This window comes from Hypanus sabinus, unplaced genomic scaffold, assembly GCF_030144855.1.
Source record: "Hypanus sabinus isolate sHypSab1 unplaced genomic scaffold, sHypSab1.hap1 scaffold_1174, whole genome shotgun sequence".
Taxonomy (NCBI): Eukaryota; Metazoa; Chordata; class Chondrichthyes; order Myliobatiformes; family Dasyatidae; genus Hypanus; species Hypanus sabinus.
In genome coordinates, this window is record NW_026779234.1 from 10,273 (window position 1) to 32,085 (window position 21,813).

The 21,813-nt window shown below is 53.3% G+C and overlaps 1 protein-coding gene across 4 annotated transcripts in view; it reads left to right on the plus strand.

The window, feature by feature from the left end:
* Positions 1 to 328: 328 nt before the first annotated feature.
* LOC132386479 (protein FAM50A-like) overlaps positions 329 to 21,813 on the plus strand; it is a 97,442-nt gene continuing 75,957 nt past the window's right edge. For all 4 annotated transcript variants that reach the window (XR_009509544.1, XR_009509545.1, XR_009509546.1 and 1 more), the window contains exon 1: positions 329 to 452. Coding sequence is in view for 1 of the 4 variants with exons in the window: in XM_059958774.1 (XP_059814757.1) it covers positions 373 to 452 (80 nt within the window). In the remaining 3 variants the exon portion in view is untranslated. The remainder of the gene's footprint in view (positions 453 to 21,813) is intronic.

The window sequence follows — 21,813 nt, forward strand, 5'->3', positions numbered from 1 at the left end:
ACAGAGTGAGGTTCCTTATCCACTATCCCAACACACTCCTGGGCTTAAGCACAGATTGACGCTCTCTCTGCGCTGTCCCATCACACATTCCTGGACTTAAACTCAGCATAGACAGAGAGAGTGAGAAAATGAGTGTCAGAATGCTCTGCAATATGTTGCCTGTTCTGATTAACATGTGGCTGTTAGTATGGCCTAATGAAGGTCGAGCTGGAAACGTCGACTGTTTCCTCTTTTCTATAGATTCTGTCTGGCCTGCTGAGCTCCCCCTAGCAGTTTATGTGTAGTACTTTGATTTCAAACATCTGCGGATTTTCTCTTGTCCATTGTTATCTCTGTCTGTTTGTGTCTGCAGGGTTGGTGACCCTAAATGATATGAAGGCAAAGCAGGAGGCGCTGGTGAAGGAGCGGGAGAAACAACTGGCGAAGAGGGAGCAGTCGAAAGAGCTGCTGCTGTGAGTGTTTCTGTGTTACTGGTCGTTGGTCACTGCCCCAGGGTCAGAGAGAGAGTGCTCTGAGTGCTCCTGTCCAACAAAGGTACTATTCATTGCACACTGTCTCGGCTCTCCAAACTGCCCCGTCACACACTCCCGGGGTCAGGCACAAGAGTGAAACTCACTCCACACCGTCCCATCACACACTCCCGGGGTCAGACACAGAGTGAAACTCCCTCCACACCGTCCCATCACACACTCCTGGGGTCAGACACAGAGTGAAGCTCCCTCCACACCGTCCCATCACACACTCCCATAACACTTTGTTGTCATGCGTCAGCATAAATGCCTTTTTGAGGCATTTCCTTTGGCCAATTGGATCTATAGCAGCTGCCAGTGGAACAATCTCATCAGTTCCATTGCCCCGTCTCCCTGTTTCTCTGGCGTTCCCATCAAAGGTCACCTCATTGCAGGACAGATATGGGGCTTTTGGAGAGGATGCTGCCTGGAATGGAAGACGTCATCTGTAGGGAGAGGTTGGACAAACATGAGTTGTTTTCCTTCTCTGGAGCAGGGTAGAGGCGTATGAGAGGCACAGATTGAGTTGACAGTCAGTATCCCTTTCTCCCAGGGCTGACGTATCTCAAACCAGAGGGCATTCAAAAACAGTGAGGGGGGTACAATTATAGGGGATGTGCAGGGCAAATTTTTATTCACAGAGAGTGGTGGGCACCTGGAATGTGCTGGAGCCAGATACAATAGAGATGGGTAAGAGGCTCTTCAAAGTTCAAGGTAAAATTTATTATCCAAGTACATATATGTCACCATATGCACCAAGAGATTAATTTTCCTGCAGGCATACTCAACAAATCTATAGAATAAAAACTACAACAGGATCAATGAAAGATCAACTGGAAAGCAGAAGACAACAAACTGTGCAAATGCAAATATAAGTAAATAACAATAACGAGAACATAAGATGAAGCATCTTTGAAAGTGAGTCCATTGGTTGTGGGAACATTTCAACGAAGGGGCAAAGGAAGATGAGTGAAGTTCTCCCCTTTTGTGCAGGCATCTGATGGCTGAAGGGTAATAAGGGATTTTGAACCTGGTGATACCGAGTCCTGAGGTTTCTGTACCACCTTCCTGATGGCAACAGAGAGAAGAGAGCTAGTCCAGGGTGGTAACAGAGAGAAGAGTGATTGTCCAGGGTGGTAACAGAGAGAAGAGAGATTGTCCTGGGTGGTAACAGAGAGAAGAGAGCTTGTCCTGGGTGGTAACAGAGAGAAGAGAGCTTGTCCGGGGTGGTAACAGTGAGAAGAGTGTTTGTCCGGGGTGGTAACAGTGAGAAGAGAGCTTGTCCTGGGTGGTAACAGAGAGAAGAGAGCTTGTCCGGGGTGGTAACAGAGAGAAGAGAGCTTGTCCGGGGTGGTAACAGAGAGAAGTGAGCTTGTCCGGGGTGGTAACAGAGAGAAGAGAGCTTGTCCGGGGTGGTAACAGAGAGAAGAGAGCTTGTCCGGGGTGGTAACAGAGAGAAGAGAGCTTGTCCGGGGTGGTAACAGAGAGAAGAGAGCTTGTCCGGGGTGGTAACAGTGAGAAGAGTGCTTGTCCGGGGTGGTAACAGTGAGAAGAGAGCTTGTCCGGGGTGGTAACAGAGAGAAGAGAGCTTGTCCGGGGTGGTAACAGAGAGAAGAGTGCTTGTCCTGGGTGGTAACAGTGAGAAGAGAGCTTGTCCGGGGTGGTAACAGAGTGAAGAGAGCTTGTCCTGGGTGGTAACAGTGAGAAGAGAGCTTGTCCGGGGTGGTAACAGTGAGAAGAGAGCTTGTCCGGGGTGGTAACAGAGTGAAGAGAGCTTGTCCTGGGTGGTAACAGAGAGAAGAGTGCTTGTCCGGGGTGGTAACAGTGAGAAGAGAGCTTGTCCTGGGTGGTAACAGAGAGAAGAGAGCTTGTCCTGGGTGGTAACAGTGAGAAGAGAGCTTGTCCGGGGTGTAACAGTGAGAAGAGAGCTTGTCCGGGGTGGTAACAGTGAGAAGAGAGCTTGTCCGGGGTGGTAACAGTGAGAAGAGAGCTTGTCCTGGGTGGTAACAGTGAGAAGAGAGCTTGTCCGGGGTGGTAACAGAGAGAAGAGAGCTTGTCCTGGGTGGTAACAGTGAGAAGAGAGCTTGTCCGGGGTGGTAACAGAGAGAAGAGTGCTTGTCCGGGGTGGTAACAGAGTGAAGAGAGCTTGTCCTGGGTGGTAACAGTGAGAAGAGAGCTTGTCCGGGGTGGTAACAGTGAGAAGAGAGCTTGTCCTGGGTGGTAACAGTGAGAAGAGAGCTTGTCCGGGGTGGTAACAGAGAGAAGAGTGCTTGTCCGGGGTGGTAACAGAGTGAAGAGAGCTTGTCCTGGGTGGTAACAGTGAGAAGAGAGCTTGTCCGGGGTGGTAACAGTGAGAAGAGAGCTTGTCCGGGGTCGTAACAGAGAGAAGAGTGCTTGTCCGGGGTGGTAACAGAGTGAAGAGAGCTTGTCCTGGGTGGTAACAGTGAGAAGAGAGCTTGTCCGGGGTGGTAACAGAGTGAAGAGAGCTTGTCCTGGGTGGTAACAGTGAGAAGAGAGCTTGTCCGGGGTGGTAACAGAGAGAAGAGTGCTTGTCCGGGGTGGTAACAGAGTGAAGAGAGCTTGTCCTGGGTGGTAACAGTGAGAAGAGAGCTTGTCCGGGGTGGTAACAGTGAGAAGAGAGCTTGTCCGGGATGGTAACAGTGAGAAGAGTGCTTGTCCGGGGTGGTAACAGTGAGAAGAGAGCTTGTCCGGTGTGGTAACAGAGAGAAGAGAGCTTGTCCGGGGTGGTAACAGAGAGAAGAAGCTTGTCCTGGGTGGTAACAGAGAGAAGAGTGCTTGTCCTGGGTGGTAACAGTGAGAAGAGAGCTTGTCCGGGGTGGTAACAGTGAGAAGAGTGCTTGTCCGGGGTGGTAACAGAGAAGAGAGCTTGTCCTGGGTGGTAACAGTGCGAAGGGAGCTTGTCCGGGGTGGTAACAGAGAGAAGTGAGCTTGTCCGGGGTGGTAACAGAGAGAAGAGAGCTTGTCCGGGGTGGTAACAGAGAGAAGAGAGCTTGTCCGGGGTGGTAACAGAGAGAAGAGAGCTTATCCGGGGTGGTAACAGAGAGAAGAGAGCTTGTCCGGGGTGGTAACAGAGAGAAGAGTGCTTGTCCGGGGTGGTAACAGTGAGAAGAGAGCTTGTCCTGGGTGGTAACAGAGAGAAGAGAGCTTGTCCGGGGTGGTAACAGTGAGAAAAGAGCTTGTCCGGGGTGGTAACAGTGAGAAGAGAGCTTGTCCTGGGTGGTAACAGTGAGAAGAGAGCTTGTCCGGGGTGGTAACAGTGAGAAGAGAGCTTGTCCGGGGTGGTAACAGTGAGAAGAGAGCTTGTCCGGGGTGGTAACAGTGAGAAGAGAGCTTGTCCTGGGTGGTAACAGAGAGAAGAGAGCTTGTCCGGGGTGGTAACAGTGAGAAAAGAGCTTGTCCGGGGTGGTAACAGTGAGAAGAGAGCTTGTCCGGGGTAGTAACAGACAGAAGAGTGCTTCTCCGGGGTGGTAACAGTCAGAAGAGAGCTTGTCCGGGGTGGTAACAGTGAGAAGAGAGCTTGTCCGGGGTGGTAACAGTGAGAAGAGTGCTTCTCCGGGGTGGTAACAGTGAGAAGAGAGCTTGTCCGGGGTGGTAACAGTGAGAAGAGTGCTTGTCCGGGGTGGTAACAGTGAGAAGAGAGCTTGTCCGGGGTGGTAACAGTGAGAAGAGTGCTTGTCCGGGGTGGTAACAGAGAGAAGAGAGCTTGTCCGGGGTGGTAACAGTGAGAAGAGAGCTTGTCCGGGGTGGCAACAGTGAGAAGAGAGCTTGTCCGGGGTGGTAACAGTGAGAAGAGAGCTTGTCCTGGATGGTAACAGTGAGAAGAGAGCTTCTCCTGGGTGGTAACAGAGAGAAGAGAGCTTGCCCTGGGTGGTAACAGAGAGAAGAGAGCTTGTCCTGGGTGGTAACAGTGAGAAGAGAGCTTATCCGGGGTGGTAACAGAGAGAAGAGTGCTTGTCCGGGGTGGTAACAGAGAGAAGAGAGCTTATCCGGGGTGGTAACAGAGAGAAGAGAGCTTGTCCGGGGTGGTAACAGTGAGAAGAGTGCTTGTCCGGGGTGGTAACAGAGAGAAGAGAGCTTATCCGGGGTGGTAACAGAGAGAAGAGAGCTTGTCCGGGGTGGTAACAGAGAGAAGAGAGCTTGTCCGGGGTGGTAACAGAGAGAAGAGTGCTTGTCCGGGGTGGTAACAGTGAGAAGAGAGCTTGTCCGGGGTGGTAACAGTGAGAAGAGAGCTTATCCGGGGTGGTAACAGAGAGAAGAGTGCTTGTCCGGGGTGGTAACAGAGAGAAGAGAGCTTATCCGGGGTGGTAACAGAGAGAAGAGAGCTTGTCCGGGGTGGTAACAGTGAGAAGAGAGCTTGTCCTGGGTGGTAACAGAGAGAAGAGAGCTTGTCAGGGGTGGTAACAGTGAGAAGAGAGCTTGTCCGGGGTGGTAACAGTGAGAAGAGAGCTTGTCCGGGGTGGTAACAGTGAGAAGAGTGCTTGTCCGGGGTGGTAACAGAGTGAAGAGAGCTTGTCCGGGGTGGTAACAGTGAGAAGAGAGCTTGTCCGGGGTGGTAACAGTGAGAAGAGAGCTTGTCCGGGGTGGTAACAGTGAGAAGAGAGCTTGTCCGGGGTGGTAACAGTGAGAAGAGAGCTTGTCCGGGGTGGTAACAGTGAGAAGAGTGCTTGTCCGGGGTGGTAACAGAGTGAAGAGAGCTTGTCCGGGGTAGTAACAGTGAGAAGAGAGCTTGTCAGGGGTGGTAACAGTGAGAAGAGAGCTTGTCCGGGGTGGTAACAGTGAGAAGAGAGCTTGTCCGGGGTGGTAACAGTGAGAAGAGTGCTTGTCCGGGGTGGTAACAGAGTGAAGAGAGCTTGTCCGGGGTGGTAACAGAGAGAAGAGAGCTTGTCCTGGGTGGTAACAGAGAGAAGAGTGCTTGTCCGGGATGGTAACAGTGAGAAGAGAGCTTGTCTGGGGTGGTAACAGTGAGAAGAGTGCTTGGCCTGGGTGGTAACAGTGAGAAGAGAGCTTGTCCTGGGTGGTAACAGTGAGAAGAGTGCTTGGCCTGGGTGGTAACAGTGAGAAGAGTGCTTGTCCGCGGTGGTAACCGAGAGAAGAGAGCTTGTCCTGGGTGGTAACAGAGAGAAGAGAGCTTGTCCGGGGTGGTAACAGTGAGAAGAGAGCTTGTCCTGGGTGGTAACAGAGAGAAGAGAGCTTGTCCGGGGTGGTAACAGTGAGGAGAGAGCTTGTCCGGGGTGGTAACAGTGAGAAGAGAGCTTGTCCGGGGTGGTAACAGTGAGAAGAGTGCTTGTCCTGGGTGGTAACAGAGAGAAGAGAGCTTGTCCGGGGTGGTAACTGTGAGAAGAGTGCTTGTCCGGGGTGGTAACAGTGAGAAGAGAGCTTGTCCGGGGTGGTAACAGTGAGAAGAGAGCTTGTCCGTGGTGGTAACAGTGCGAAGAGAGCTTGTCCTGGGTGGTAACAGTGAGGAGAGAGCTTGTCCGGGGTGGTAACAGTGAGAAGAGTGCTTGTCCTGGGTGGTAACAGAGAGAAGAGAGCTTGTCCGGGGTGGTAACAGTGAGAAGAGTGCTTGTCCGGGGTGGTAACAGTGAGAAGAGAGCTTGTCCGGGGTGGTAACAGTGAGAAGAGAGCTTGTCCGGGGTGGTAACAGTGAGAAGAGTGCTTGTCCTGGGTGGTAACAGAGAGAAGAGAGCTTGTCCGGGGTGGTAACAGTGAGAAGAGTGCTTGTCCGGGGTGGTAACAGTGAGAAGAGAGCTTGTCCGGGGTGGTAACAGTGAGAAGAGAGCTTGTCCGGGGTGGTAACAGTGAGAAGAGAGCTTGTCCTGGGTGGTAACAGTGAGAAGAGAGCTTGTCCGGGGTGGTAACAGTGAGAAGAGAGCTTGTCCGGGGTGGTAACAGTGAGAAGAGAGCTTGTCCTGGGTGGTAACAGTGAGAAGAGAGCTTGTCCGGGGTGGTAACAGTGAGAAGAGAGCTTGTCCTGGGTGGTAACAGTGAGAAGAGAGCTTGTCCGGGGTGGTAACAGTGAGAAGAGAGCTTGTCCGGGGTGGTAACAGTGAGAAGAGTGCTTGTCCGGGGTGGTAACAGTGAGAAGAGAGCTTGTCCTGGGTGGTAACAGAGAGAAGAGAGCTTGTCCGGGGTGGTAACAGTGAGAAAAGAGCTTGTCCGGGGTGGTAACAGTGAGAAGAGAGCTTGTCCGGGGTAGTAACAGACAGAAGAGTGCTTCTCCGGGGTGGTAACAGTCAGAAGAGAGCTTGTCCGGGGTGGTAACAGAGAGAAGAGAGCTTGTCCGGGGTGGTAACAGTGAGAAGAGTGCTTGTCCGGGGTGGTAACAGTGAGAAGAGAGCTTGTCCGGGGTGGTAACAGTGAGAAGAGAGCTTGTCCTGGGTGGTAACAGTGAGAAGAGAGCTTGTCCGGGGTGGTAACAGTGAGAAGAGTGCTTGTCCGGGGTGGTAACAGTGAGAAGAGAGCTTGTCCGGGGTGATAACAGTGAGAAGAGTGCTTGTCCGGGGTGGTAACAGAGAGAAGAGAGCTTGTCCGGGGTGGTAACAGTGAGAAGAGAGCTTGTCCGGGGTGGTAACAGTGAGAAGAGAGCTTGTCCGGGGTGGTAACAGTGAGAAGAGAGCTTGTCCGGGGTGGTAACAGAGAGAAGAGTGCTTCTCCTGGGTGGTAACAGTGAGAAGAGAGCTTGTCCTGGGTGGTAACAGTCAGAAGAGAGCTTGTCCTGGGTGGTAACAGTGAGAAGAGAGCTTCTCCTGGGTGGTAACAGAGAGAAGAGAGCTTGCCCTGGGTGGTAACAGAGAGAAGAGAGCTTGTCCTGGGTGGTAACAGTGAGAAGAGAGCTTATCCGGGGTGGTAACAGAGAGAAGAGAGCTTGTCCGGGGTGGTAACAGAGAGAAGAGAGCTTATCCGGGGTGGTAACAGAGAGAAGAGAGCTTGTCCGGGGTGGTAACAGTGAGAAGAGTGCTTGTCCGGGGTGGTAACAGAGAGAAGAGAGCTTATCCGGGGTGGTAACAGAGAGAAGAGTGCTTGTCCGGGGTGGTAACAGTGAGAAGAGAGCTTGTCCGGGGTGGTAACAGAGAGAAGAGTGCTTGTCCGGGGTGGTAACAGTGAGAAGAGAGCTTGTCCGGGGTGGTAACAGTGAGAAGAGAGCTTGTTCGGGGTGGTAACAGGGAGAAGAGAGCTTGTCCTGGGTGGTAACAGAGAGAAGAGAGCTTGTCAGGGGTGGTAACAGTGAGAAGAGAGCTTGTCCGGGGTGGTAACAGTGAGAAGAGAGCTTGTCAGGGGTGGTAACAGTGAGAAGAGAGCTTGTCCGGGGTGGTAACAGTGAAAAGAGAGCTTGTCCGGGGTGGTAACAGTGAGAAGAGTGCTTGTCCGGGGTGGTAACAGTGAGAAGAGAGCTTGTCCGGGGTGGTAACAGAGAGAAGAGAGCTTGTCCGGGGTGGTAACAGTGAGAAGAGAGCTTGTCCGGGGTGGTAACAGAGAGAAGAGAGCTTGTCCTGGGTGGTAACAGAGAGAAGAGTGCTTGTCCGGGGTGGTAACAGTGAGAAGAGAGCTTGTCTGGGGTGGTAACAGTGAGAAGAGTGCTTGGCCTGGGTGGTAACAGTGAGAAGAGAGCTTGGCCTGGGTGGTAACAGTGAGAAGAGTGCTTGTCCGCGGTGGTAACCGAGAGAAGAGAGCTTGTCCGGGGTGGTAACAGTGAGAAGAGAGCTTGTCCGGGGTGGTAACAGAGAGAAGAGAGCTTGTCCGGGGTGGTAACAGAGAGAAGAGAGCTTGTCCGGGGTGGTAACAGAGAGAAGAGAGCTTGTCCGGGGTGGTAACAGAGAGAAGAGTGCTTGTCCGGGGTGGTAACAGTGAGAAGAGAGCTTGTCCGGGGTGGTAACAGTGAGAAGAGAGCTTATCCGGGGTGGTAACAGAGAGAAGAGTGCTTGTCCGGGGTGGTAACAGAGAGAAGAGAGCTTATCCGGGGTGGTAACAGAGAGAAGAGAGCTTGTCCGGGGTGGTAACAGTGAGAAGAGTGCTTGTCCGGGGTGGTAACAGTGAGAAGAGTGCTTGTCCGGGATGGTAACAGTGAGAAGAGAGCTTGTCCTGGGTGGTAACAGAGAGAAGAGAGCTTGTCAGGGGTGGTAACAGTGAGAAGAGAGCTTGTCCGGGGTGGTAACAGTGAGAAGAGAGCTTGTCCGGGGTGGTAACAGTGAGAAGAGTGCTTGTCCGGGGTGGTAACAGAGTGAAGAGAGCTTGTCCGGGGTGGTAACAGTGAGAAGAGAGCTTGTCCGGGGTGGTAACAGTGAGAAGAGAGCTTGTCCGGGGTGGTAACAGTGAGAAGAGAGCTTGTCCGGGGTGGTAACAGTGAGAAGAGAGCTTGTCCGGGGTGGTAACAGTGAGAAGAGTGCTTGTCCGGGGTGGTAACAGAGTGAAGAGAGCTTGTCCGGGGTAGTAACAGTGAGAAGAGAGCTTGTCAGGGGTGGTAACAGTGAGAAGAGAGCTTGTCCGGGGTGGTAACAGTGAGAAGAGAGCTTGTCCGGGGTGGTAACAGTGAGAAGAGTGCTTGTCCGGGGTGGTAACAGAGTGAAGAGAGCTTGTCCGGGGTGGTAACAGAGAGAAGAGAGCTTGTCCTGGGTGGTAACAGAGAGAAGAGTGCTTGTCCGGGATGGTAACAGTGAGAAGAGAGCTTGTCTGGGGTGGTAACAGTGAGAAGAGTGCTTGGCCTGGGTGGTAACAGTGAGAAGAGAGCTTGTCCGGGGTGGTAACAGTGAGAAGAGTGCTTGGCCTGGGTGGTAACAGTGAGAAGAGTGCTTGTCCGCGGTGGTAACCGAGAGAAGAGAGCTTGTCCTGGGTGGTAACAGAGAGAAGAGAGCTTGTCCGGGGTGGTAACAGTGAGAAGAGAGCTTGTCCTGGGTGGTAACAGAGAGAAGAGAGCTTGTCCGGGGTGGTAACAGTGAGGAGAGAGCTTGTCCGGGGTGGTAACAGTGAGAAGAGAGCTTGTCCGGGGTGGTAACAGTTAGAAGAGTGCTTGTCCTGGGTGGTAACAGAGAGAAGAGAGCTTGTCCGGGGTGGTAACAGTGAGAAGAGTGCTTGTCCGGGGTGGTAACAGTGAGAAGAGAGCTTGTCCGGGGTGGTAACAGTGAGAAGAGAGCTTGTCCGGGGTGGTAACAGTGCGAAGAGAGCTTGTCCTGGGTGGTAACAGTGAGGAGAGAGCTTGTCCGGGGTGGTAACAGTGAGAAGAGTGCTTGTCCTGGGTGGTAACAGAGAGAAGAGAGCTTGTCCGGGGTGGTAACAGTGAGAAGAGTGCTTGTCCGGGGTGGTAACAGTGAGAAGAGAGCTTGTCCGGGGTGGTAACAGTGAGAAGAGAGCTTGTCCGGGGTGGTAACAGTGAGAAGAGTGCTTGTCCTGGGTGGTAACAGTGAGAAGAGAGCTTGTCCGGGGTGGTAACAGTGAGAAGAGTGCTTGGCCTGGGTGGTAACAGTGAGAAGAGAGCTTGTCCGGGGTGGTAACAGTGAGAAGAGAGCTTGTCCGGGGTGGTAACAGTGAGAACAGAGCTTGTCCTGGGTGGTAACAGTGAGAAGAGAGCTTGTCCGGGGTGGTAACAGTGAGAAGAGAGCTTGTCCGGGGTGGTAACAGTGAGAAGAGAGCTTGTCCTGGGTGGTAACAGTGAGAAGAGAGCTTGTCCGGGGTGGTAACAGTGAGAAGAGAGCTTGTCCTGGGTGGTAACAGTGAGAAGAGAGCTTGTCCGGGGTGGTAACAGTGAGAAGAGAGCTTGTCCGGGGTGGTAACAGTGAGAAGAGTGCTTGTCCGGGGTGGTAACAGTGAGAAGAGAGCTTGTCCTGGGTGGTAACAGAGAGAAGAGAGCTTGTCCGGGGTGGTAACAGTGAGAAAAGAGCTTGTCCGGGGTGGTAACAGTGAGAAGAGAGCTTGTCCGGGGTAGTAACAGACAGAAGAGTGCTTCTCCGGGGTGGTAACAGTCAGAAGAGAGCTTGTCCGGGGTGGTAACAGAGAGAAGAGAGCTTGTCCGGGGTGGTAACAGTGAGAAGAGTGCTTGTCCGGGGTGGTAACAGTGAGAAGAGAGCTTGTCCGGGGTGGTAACAGTGAGAAGAGAGCTTGTCCTGGGTGGTAACAGTGAGAAGAGAGCTTGTCCGGGGTGGTAACAGTGAGAAGAGTGCTTGTCCGGGGTGGTAACAGTGAGAAGAGAGCTTGTCCGGGGTGATAACAGTGAGAAGAGTGCTTGTCCGGGGTGGTAACAGAGAGAAGAGAGCTTGTCCGGGGTGGTAACAGTGAGAAGAGAGCTTGTCCGGGGTGGTAACAGTGAGAAGAGAGCTTGTCCGGGGTGGTAACAGTGAGAAGAGAGCTTGTCCGGGGTGGTAACAGAGAGAAGAGTGCTTCTCCTGGGTGGTAACAGTGAGAAGAGAGCTTGTCCTGGGTGGTAACAGTCAGAAGAGAGCTTGTCCTGGGTGGTAACAGTGAGAAGAGAGCTTCTCCTGGGTGGTAACAGAGAGAAGAGAGCTTGCCCTGGGTGGTAACAGAGAGAAGAGAGCTTGTCCTGGGTGGTAACAGTGAGAAAAGAGCTTATCCGGGGTGGTAACAGAGAGAAGAGAGCTTGTCCGCGGTGGTAACAGAGAGAAGAGAGCTTATCCGGGGTGGTAACAGACAGAAGAGAGCTTGTCCGGGGTGGTAACAGTGAGAAGAGAGCTTGTCCGGGGTAGTAACAGACAGAAGAGTGCTTCTCCGGGGTGGTAACAGTCAGAAGAGAGCTTGTCCGGGGTGGTAACAGAGAGAAGAGAGCTTGTCCGGGGTGGTAACAGTGAGAAGAGTGCTTGTCCGGGGTGGTAACAGTGAGAAGAGAGCTTGTCCGGGGTGGTAACAGTGAGAAGAGAGCTTGTCCTGGGTGGTAACAGTGAGAAGAGAGCTTGTCCGGGGTGGTAACAGTGAGAAGAGTGCTTGTCCGGGGTGGTAACAGTGAGAAGAGAGCTTTTCCGGGGTGATAACAGTGAGAAGAGTGCTTGTCCGGGGTGGTAACAGAGAGAAGAGAGCTTGTCCGGGGTGGTAACAGTGAGAAGAGAGCTTGTCCGGGGTGGTAACAGTGAGAAGAGAGCTTGTCCGGGGTGGTAACAGTGAGAAGAGAGCTTGTCCGGGGTGGTAACAGAGAGAAGAGTGCTTCTCCTGGGTGGTAACAGTGAGAAGAGAGCTTGTCCTGGGTGGTAACAGTCAGAAGAGAGCTTGTCCTGGGTGGTAACAGTGACAAGAGAGCTTCTCCTGGGTGGTAACAGAGAGAAGAGAGCTTGCCCTGGGTGGTAACAGAGAGAAGAGAGCTTGTCCTGGGTGGTAACAGTGAGAAGAGAGCTTATCCGGGGTGGTAACAGAGAGAAGAGAGCTTGTCCGGGGTGGTAACAGAGAGAAGAGAGCTTGTCCGGGGTGGTAACAGTGAGAAAAGAGCTTATCCGGGGTGGTAACAGAGAGAAGAGAGCTTGTCCGGGGTGGTAACAGAGAGAAGAGAGCTTATCCGGGGTGGTAACAGAGAGAAGAGAGCTTGTCCGGGGTGGTAACAGAGAGAAGAGTGCTTCTCCTGGGTGGTAACAGTGAGAAGAGAGCTTGTCCTGGGTGGTAACAGTCAGAAGAGAGCTTGTCCTGGGTGGTAACAGTGAGAAGAGAGCTTCTCCTGGGTGGTAACAGAGAGAAGAGAGCTTGCCCTGGGTGGTAACAGAGAGAAGAGAGCTTGTCCTGGGTGGTAACAGTGAGAAGAGAGCTTATCCGGGGTGGTAACAGAGAGAAGAGAGCTTGTCCGGGGTGGTAACAGAGAGAAGAGTGCTTCTCCTGGGTGGTAACAGTGAGAAGAGAGCTTGTCCTGGGTGGTAACAGTCAGAAGAGAGCTTGTCCTGGGTGGTAACAGTGAGAAGAGAGCTTCTCCTGGGTGGTAACAGAGAGAAGAGAGCTTGCCCTGGGTGGTAACAGAGAGAAGAGAGCTTGTCCTGGGTGGTAACAGTGAGAAGAGAGCTTATCCGGGGTGGTAACAGAGAGAAGAGAGCTTGTCCGGGGTGGTAACAGAGAGAAGAGAGCTTATCCGGGGTGGTAACAGAGAGAAGAGAGCTTGTCCGGGGTGGTAACAGTGAGAAGAGTGCTTGGCCTGGGTGGTAACAGTGAGAAGAGAGCTTGTCCGGGGTGGTAACAGTGAGAAGAGTGCTTGGCCTGGGTGGTAACAGTGAGAAGAGTGCTTGTCCGCGGTGGTAACCGAGAGAAGAGAGCTTGTCCTGGGTGGTAACAGAGAGAAGAGAGCTTGTCCGGGGTGGTAACAGTGAGAAGAGAGCTTGTCCTGGGTGGTAACAGAGAGAAGAGAGCTTGTCCGGGGTGGTAACAGTGAGGAGAGAGCTTGTCCGGGGTGGTAACAGTGAGAAGAGAGCTTGTCCGGGGTGGTAACAGTGAGAAGAGTGCTTGTCCTGGGTGGTAACAGAGAGAAGAGAGCTTGTCCGGGGTGGTAACAGTGAGAAGAGTGCTTGTCCGGGGTGGTAACAGTGAGAAGAGAGCTTGTCCGGGGTGGTAACAGTGAGAAGAGAGCTTGTCCGGGGTGGTAACAGTGAGAAGAGAGCTTGTCCTGGGTGGTAACAGTGCGAAGAGAGCTTGTCCGGGGTGGTAACAGTGAGGAGAGAGCTTGTCCGGGGTGGTAACAGTGAGAAGAGTGCTTGTCCTGGGTGGTAACAGAGAGAAGAGAGCTTGTCCGGGGTGGTAACAGTGAGAAGAGTGCTTGTCCGGGGTGGTAACAGTGAGAAGAGAGCTTGTCCGGGGTGGTAACAGTGAGAAGAGAGCTTGTCCGGGGTGGTAACAGTGAGAAGAGTGCTTGTCCTGGGTGGTAACAGAGAGAAGAGAGCTTGTCCGGGGTGGTAACAGTGAGAAGAGTGCTTGTCCGGGGTGGTAACAGTGAGAAGAGAGCTTGTCCGGGGTGGTAACAGTGAGAAGAGAGCTTGTCCGGGGTGGTAACAGTGAGAAGAGAGCTTGTCCGGGGTGGTAACAGTGAAAAGAGAGCTTGTCCTGGGTGGTAACAGTGAGAAGAGAGCTTGTCCGGGGTGGTAACAGTGAGAAGAGAGCTTGTCCTGGGTGGTAACAGTGAGAAGAGAGCTTGTCCGGGGTGGTAACAGTGAGAAGAGAGCTTGTCCGGGGTGGTAACAGAGAGAAGAGTGCTTCTCCTGGGTGGTAACAGTGAGAAGAGAGCTTGTCCTGGGTGGTAACAGTCAGAAGAGAGCTTGTCCTGGGTGGTAACAGTGAGAAGAGAGCTTCTCCTGGGTGGTAACAGAGAGAAGAGAGCTTGCCCTGGGTGGTAACAGAGAGAAGAGAGCTTGTCCTGGGTGGTAACAGTGAGAAGAGAGCTTATCCGGGGTGGTAACAGAGAGAAGAGAGCTTGTCCGGGGTGGTAACAGAGAGAAGAGAGCTTATCCGGGGTGGTAACAGACAGAAGAGAGCTTGTCCGGGGTGGTAACAGTGAGAAGAGAGCTTGTCCGGGGTAGTAACAGACAGAAGAGTGCTTCTCCGGGGTGGTAACAGTCAGAAGAGAGCTTGTCCGGGGTGGTAACAGAGAGAAGAGAGCTTGTCCGGGGTGGTAACAGTGAGAAGAGTGCTTGTCCGGGGTGGTAACAGTGAGAAGAGAGCTTGTCCGGGGTGGTAACAGTGAGAAGAGAGCTTGTCCTGGGTGGTAACAGTGAGAAGAGAGCTTGTCCGGGGTGGTAACAGTGAGAAGAGTGCTTGTCCGGGGTGGTAACAGTGAGAAGAGAGCTTTTCCGGGGTGATAACAGTGAGAAGAGTGCTTGTCCGGGGTGGTAACAGAGAGAAGAGAGCTTGTCCGGGGTGGTAACAGTGAGAAGAGAGCTTGTCCGGGGTGGTAACAGTGAGAAGAGAGCTTGTCCGGGGTGGTAACAGTGAGAAGAGAGCTTGTCCGGGGTGGTAACAGAGAGAAGAGTGCTTCTCCTGGGTGGTAACAGTGAGAAGAGAGCTTGTCCTGGGTGGTAACAGTCAGAAGAGAGCTTGTCCTGGGTGGTAACAGTGAGAAGAGAGCTTCTCCTGGGTGGTAACAGAGAGAAGAGAGCTTGCCCTGGGTGGTAACAGAGAGAAGAGAGCTTGTCCTGGGTGGTAACAGTGAGAAGAGAGCTTATCCGGGGTGGTAACAGAGAGAAGAGAGCTTGTCCGGGGTGGTAACAGAGAGAAGAGAGCTTATCCGGGGTGGTAACAGAGAGAAGAGAGCTTGTCCGGGGTGGTAACAGTGAGAAGAGTGCTTGTCCGGGGTGGTAACAGAGAGAAGAGAGCTTATCCGGGGTGGTAACAGAGAGAAGAGTGCTTGTCCGGGGTGGTAACAGTGAGAAGAGAGCTTGTCCGGGGTGGTAACAGAGAGAAGAGTGCTTGTCCGGGGTGGTAACAGTGAGAAGAGAGCTTGTCCGGGGTGGTAACAGTGAGAAGAGAGCTTGTTCGGGGTGGTAACAGGGAGAAGAGAGCTTGTCCTGGGTGGTAACAGAGAGAAGAGAGCTTGTCAGGGGTGGTAACAGTGAGAAGAGAGCTTGTCCGGGGTGGTAACAGTGAGAAGAGAGCTTGTCAGGGGTGGTAACAGTGAGAAGAGAGCTTGTCCGGGGTGGTAACAGTGAAAAGAGAGCTTGTCCGGGGTGGTAACAGTGAGAAGAGTGCTTGTCCGGGGTGGTAACAGTGAGAAGAGAGCTTGTCCGGGGTGGTAACAGAGAGAAGAGAGCTTGTCCGGGGTGGTAACAGTGAGAAGAGAGCTTGTCCGGGGTGGTAACAGAGAGAAGAGAGCTTGTCCTGGGTGGTAACAGAGAGAAGAGTGCTTGTCCGGGGTGGTAACAGTGAGAAGAGAGCTTGTCTGGGGTGGTAACAGTGAGAAGAGTGCTTGGCCTGGGTGGTAACAGTGAGAAGAGAGCTTGGCCTGGGTGGTAACAGTGAGAAGAGTGCTTGTCCGCGGTGGTAACCGAGAGAAGAGAGCTTGTCCGGGGTGGTAACAGTGAGAAGAGAGCTTGTCCGGGGTGGTAACAGAGAGAAGAGAGCTTATCCGGGGTGGTAACAGAGAGAAGAGAGCTTGTCCGGGGTGGTAACAGAGAGAAGAGAGCTTGTCCGGGGTGGTAACAGAGAGAAGAGTGCTTGTCCGGGGTGGTAACAGTGAGAAGAGAGCTTGTCCGGGGTGGTAACAGTGAGAAGAGAGCTTGTCCGGGGTGGTAACAGAGAGAAGAGAGCTTGTCCGGGGTGGTAACAGAGAGAAGAGTGCTTGTCCGGGGTGGTAACAGTGAGAAGAGAGCTTGTCCGGGGTGGTAACAGTGAGAAGAGAGCTTATCCGGGGTGGTAACAGAGAGAAGAGTGCTTGTCCGGGGTGGTAACAGAGAGAAGAGAGCTTATCCGGGGTGGTAACAGAGAGAAGAGAGCTTGTCCGGGGTGGTAACAGTGAGAAGAGTGCTTGTCCGGGGTGGTAACAGTGAGAAGAGTGCTTGTCCGGGATGGTAACAGTGAGAAGAGAGCTTGTCCTGGGTGGTAACAGAGAGAAGAGAGCTTGTCCGGGGTGGTAACAGTGAGAAGAGAGCTTGTCCGGGGTGGTAACAGTGAGAAGAGAGCTTGTCCGGGGTGGTAACAGTGAGAAGAGTGCTTGTCCGGGGTGGTAACAGAGTGAAGAGAGCTTGTCCGGGGTGGTAACAGTGAGAAGAGAGCTTGTCCGGGGTGGTAACAGTGAGAAGAGAGCTTGTCCGGGGTGGTAACAGTGAGAAGAGAGCTTGTCCGGGGTGGTAACAGTGAGAAGAGAGCTTGTCCGGGGTGGTAACAGTGAGAAGAGTGCTTGTCCGGGGTGGTAACAGAGTGAAGAGAGCTTGTCCGGGGTAGTAACAGTGAGAAGAGAGCTTGTCAGGGGTGGTAACAGTGAGAAGAGAGCTTGTCCGGGGTGGTAACAGTGAGAAGAGAGCTTGTCCGGGGTGGTAACAGTGAGAAGAGTGCTTGTCCGGGGTGGTAACAGAGTGAAGAGAGCTTGTCCGGGGTGGTAACAGAGAGAAGAGAGCTTGTCCTGGGTGGTAACAGAGAGAAGAGTGCTTGTCCGGGATGGTAACAGTGAGAAGAGAGCTTGTCTGGGGTGGTAACAGTGAGAAGAGTGCTTGGCCTGGGTGGTAACAGTGAGAAGAGAGCTTGTCCGGGGTGGTAACAGTGAGAAGAGTGCTTGGCCTGGGTGGTAACAGTGAGAAGAGTGCTTGTCCGCGGTGGTAACCGAGAGAAGAGAGCTTGTCCTGGGTGATAACAGAGAGAAGAGAGCTTGTCCGGGGTGGTAACAGAGAGAAGAGAGCTTGTCCTGGGTGGTAACAGTGAGAAGAGAGCTTGTCCTGGGTGGTAACAGAGAGAAGAGAGCTTGTCCGGGGTGGTAACAGTGAGGAGAGAGCTTGTCCGGGGTGGTAACAGTGAGAAGAGAGCTTGTCCGGGGTGGTAACAGTGAGAAGAGTGCTTGTCCTGGGTGGTAACAGAGAGAAGAGAGCTTGTCCGGGGTGGTAACAGTGAGAAGAGTGCTTGTCCGGGGTGGTAACAGTGAGAAGAGAGCTTGTCCGGGGTGGTAACAGTGAGAAGAGAGCTTGTCCGGGGTGGTAACAGTGCGAAGAGAGCTTGTCCTGGGTCGTAACAGTGAGGAGAGAGCTTGTCCGGGGTGGTAACAGTGAGAAGAGTGCTTGTCCTGGGTGGTAACAGAGAGAAGAGAGCTTGTCCGGGGTGGTAACAGTGAGAAGAGTGCTTGTCCGGGGTGGTAACAGTGAGAAGAGAGCTTGTCCGGGGTGGTAACAGTGAGAAGAGAGCTTGTCCGGGGTGGTAACAGTGAGAAGAGTGCTTGTCCTGGGTGGTAACAGAGAGAAGAGAGCTTGTCCGGGGTGGTAACAGTGAGAAGAGTGCTTGTCCGGGGTGGTAACAGTGAGAAGAGAGCTTGTCCGGGGTGGTAACAGTGAGAAGAGAGCTTGTCCGGGGTGGTAACAGTGAGAAGAGAGCTTGTCCTGGGTGGTAACAGTGAGAAGAGAGCTTGTCCGGGGTGGTAACAGTGAGAAGAGAGCTTGTCCGGGGTGGTAACAGTGAGAAGAGAGCTTGTCCTGGGTGGTAACAGTGAGAAGAGAGCTTGTCCGGGGTGGTAACAGTGAGAAGAGAGCTTGTCCTGGGTGGTAACAGTGAGAAGAGAGCTTGTCCGGGGTGGTAACAGTGAGAAGAGAGCTTGTCCGGGGTGGTAACAGTGAGAAGAGTGCTTGTCCGGGGTGGTAACAGTGAGAAGAGAGCTTGTCCTGGGTGGTAACAGAGAGAAGAGAGCTTGTCCGGGGTGGTAACAGTGAGAAAAGAGCTTGTCCGGGGTGGTAACAGTGAGAAGAGAGCTTGTCCGGGGTAGTAACAGACAGAAGAGTGCTTCTCCGGGGTAGTAACAGACAGAAGAGTGCTTCTCCGGGGTGGTAACAGTCAGAAGAGAGCTTGTCCGGGGTGGTAACAGAGAGAAGAGAGCTTGTCCTGGGTGGTAACAGAGAGAAGAGTGCTTGTCCGGGATGGTAACAGTGAGAAGAGAGCTTGTCTGGGGTGGTAACAGTGAGAAGAGTGCTTGGCCTGGGTGGTAACAGTGAGAAGAGAGCTTGTCCGGGGTGGTAACAGTGAGAAGAGTGCTTGGCCTGGGTGGTAACAGTGAGAAGAGTGCTTGTCCGCGGTGGTAACCGAGAGAAGAGAGCTTGTCCTGGGTGGTAACAGAGAGAAGAGAGCTTGTCCGGGGTGGTAACAGAGAGGAGAGCTTGTCCGGGGTGGTAACAGTGAGAAGAGAGCTTATCCGGGGTGGTAACAGAGAGAAGAGTGCTTGTCCGGGGTGGTAACAGAGAGAAGAGAGCTTATCCGGGGTGGTAACAGAGAGAAGAGAGCTTGTCCGGGGTGGTAACAGTGAGAAGAGTGCTTGTCCGGGGTGGTAACAGTGAGAAGAGTGCTTGTCCGGGATGGTAACAGTGAGAAGAGAGCTTGTCCTGGGTGGTAACAGAGAGAAGAGAGCTTGTCCGGGGTGGTAACAGTGAGAAGAGAGCTTGTCCGGGGTGGTAACAGTGAGAAGAGAGCTTGTCCGGGGTGGTAACAGTGAGAAGAGTGCTTGTCCGGGGTGGTAACAGAGTGAAGAGAGCTTGTCCGGGGTGGTAACAGTGAGAAGAGAGCTTGTCCGGGGTGGTAACAGTGAGAAGAGAGCTTGTCCGGGGTGGTAACAGTGAGAAGAGAGCTTGTCCGGGGTGGTAACAGTGAGAAGAGAGCTTGTCCGGGGTGGTAACAGTGAGAAGAGTGCTTGTCCGGGGTGGTAACAGAGTGAAGAGAGCTTGTCCGGGGTAGTAACAGTGAGAAGAGAGCTTGTCAGGGGTGGTAACAGTGAGAAGAGAGCTTGTCCGGGGTGGTAACAGTGAGAAGAGAGCTTGTCCGGGGTGGTAACAGTGAGAAGAGTGCTTGTCCGGGGTGGTAACAGAGTGAAGAGAGCTTGTCCGGGGTGGTAACAGAGAGAAGAGAGCTTGTCCTGGGTGGTAACAGAGAGAAGAGTGCTTGTCCGGGATGGTAACAGTGAGAAGAGAGCTTGTCTGGGGTGGTAACAGTGAGAAGAGTGCTTGGCCTGGGTGGTAACAGTGAGAAGAGAGCTTGTCCGGGGTGGTAACAGTGAGAAGAGTGCTTGGCCTGGGTGGTAACAGTGAGAAGAGTGCTTGTCCGCGGTGGTAACCGAGAGAAGAGAGCTTGTCCTGGGTGATAACAGAGAGAAGAGAGCTTGTCCGGGGTGGTAACAGAGAGAAGAGAGCTTGTCCTGGGTGGTAACAGTGAGAAGAGAGCTTGTCCTGGGTGGTAACAGAGAGAAGAGAGCTTGTCCGGGGTGGTAACAGTGAGGAGAGAGCTTGTCCGGGGTGGTAACAGTGAGAAGAGAGCTTGTCCGGGGTGGTAACAGTGAGAAGAGTGCTTGTCCTGGGTGGTAACAGAGAGAAGAGAGCTTGTCCGGGGTGGTAACAGTGAGAAGAGTGCTTGTCCGGGGTGGTAACAGTGAGAAGAGAGCTTGTCCGGGGTGGTAACAGTGAGAAGAGAGCTTGTCCGGGGTGGTAACAGTGCGAAGAGAGCTTGTCCTGGGTGGTAACAGTGAGGAGAGAGCTTGTCCGGGGTGGTAACAGTGAGAAGAGTGCTTGTCCTGGGTGGTAACAGAGAGAAGAGAGCTTGTCCGGGGTGGTAACAGTGAGAAGAGTGCTTGTCCGGGGTGGTAACAGTGAGAAGAGAGCTTGTCCGGGGTGGTAACAGTGAGAAGAGAGCTTGTCCGGGGTGGTAACAGTGAGAAGAGTGCTTGTCCTGGGTGGTAACAGAGAGAAGAGAGCTTGTCCGGGGTGGTAACAGTGAGAAGAGTGCTTGTCCGGGGTGGTAACAGTGAGAAGAGAGCTTGTCCGGGGTGGTAACAGTGAGAAGAGAGCTTGTCCGGGGTGGTAACAGTGAGAAGAGAGCTTGTCCTGGGTGGTAACAGTGAGAAGAGAGCTTGTCCGGGGTGGTAACAGTGAGAAGAGAGCTTGTCCGGGGTGGTAACAGTGAGAAGAGAGCTTGTCCTGGGTGGTAACAGTGAGAAGAGAGCTTGTCCGGGGTGGTAACAGTGAGAAGAGAGCTTGTCCTGGGTGGTAACAGTGAGAAGAGAGCTTGTCCGGGGTGGTAACAGTGAGAAGAGAGCTTGTCCGGGGTGGTAACAGTGAGAAGAGTGCTTGTCCGGGGTGGTAACAGTGAGAAGAGAGCTTGTCCTGGGTGGTAACAGAGAGAAGAGAGCTTGTCCGGGGTGGTAACAGTGAGAAAAGAGCTTGTCCGGGGTGGTAACAGTGAGAAGAGAGCTTGTCCGGGGTAGTAACAGACAGAAGAGTGCTTCTCCGGGGTAGTAACAGACAGAAGAGTGCTTCTCCGGGGTGGTAACAGTCAGAAGAGAGCTTGTCCGGGGTGGTAACAGAGAGAAGAGAGCTTGTCCTGGGTGGTAACAGAGAGAAGAGTGCTTGTCCGGGATGGTAACAGTGAGAAGAGAGCTTGTCTGGGGTGGTAACAGTGAGAAGAGTGCTTGGCCTGGGTGGTAACAGTGAGAAGAGAGCTTGTCCGGGGTGGTAACAGTGAGAAGAGTGCTTGGCCTGGGTGGTAACAGTGAGAAGAGTGCTTGTCCGCGGTGGTAACCGAGAGAAGAGAGCTTGTCCTGGGTGGTAACAGAGAGAAGAGAGCTTGTCCGGGGTGGTAACAGAGAAGAGAGCTTGTCCTGGGTGGTAACAGTGAGAAGAGAGCTTGTCCAGGGTTGGTAACAGAGAGAAGAGAGGCTTGTCCGGGGTGGGTAACAGTGAGGAGAGAGCTTGTCCGAGGTGGTAACAGTGAGAAGAGAGCTTGTCCGGGGTGGTAACAGTGAGAAGAGTGCTTGTCCTGGGTGGTAACAGAGAGAAGAGAGCTTGTCCGGGGTGGTAACAGTGAGAAGAGTGCTTGTCCGGGTTGGTAACAGTGAGAAGAGAGCTTGTCCGGGGTCGGTAACAGTGAGAAGAGAGCTTGTCCGGGGTGGTAACAGTGCGAAGAGAGCTTGTCCTGGGTGGTAACAGTGAGGAGAGAGCTTGTCCGGGGTGGTACAGTGAGAAGAGAGCTTGTCCGGGGTGGTAACAGTGAGAAGAGAGCTTGTCCTGGGTGGTAACAGTGAGAAGAGAGCTTGTCCGGGGTGGTAACAGTGAGAAGAGAGCTTGTCCTGGGTGGTAACAGTGAGAAGAGAGCTTGTCCGGGGTGGTAACAGTGAGAAGAGAGCTTGTCCGGGGTGGTAACAGTGAGAAGAGTGCTTGTCCGGGGTGGTAACAGTGAGAAGAGAGCTTGTCCTGGGTGGTAACAGAGAGAAGAGAGCTTGTCCGGGGTGGTAACAGTGAGAAAAGAGCTTGTCCGGGGTGGTAACAGTGAGAAGAGAGCTTGTCCGGGGTAGTAACAGACAGAAGAGTGCTTCTCCGGGGTGGTAACAGTCAGAAGAGAGCTTGTCCGGGGTGGTAACAGAGAGAAGAGAGCTTGTCCGGGGTGGTAACAGTGAGAAGAGTGCTTGTCCGGGGTGGTAACAGTGAGAAGAGAGCTTGTCCGGGGTGGTAACAGTGAGAAGAGAGCTTGTCCTGGGTGGTAACAGTGAGAAGAGAGCTTGTCCGGGGTGGTAACAGTGAGAAGAGTGCTTGTCCGGGGTGGTAACAGTGAGAAGAGAGCTTGTCCGGGGTGATAACAGTGAGAAGAGTGCTTGTCCGGGGTGGTAACAGAGAGAAGAGAGCTTGTCCGGGGTGGTAACAGTGAGAAGAGAGCTTGT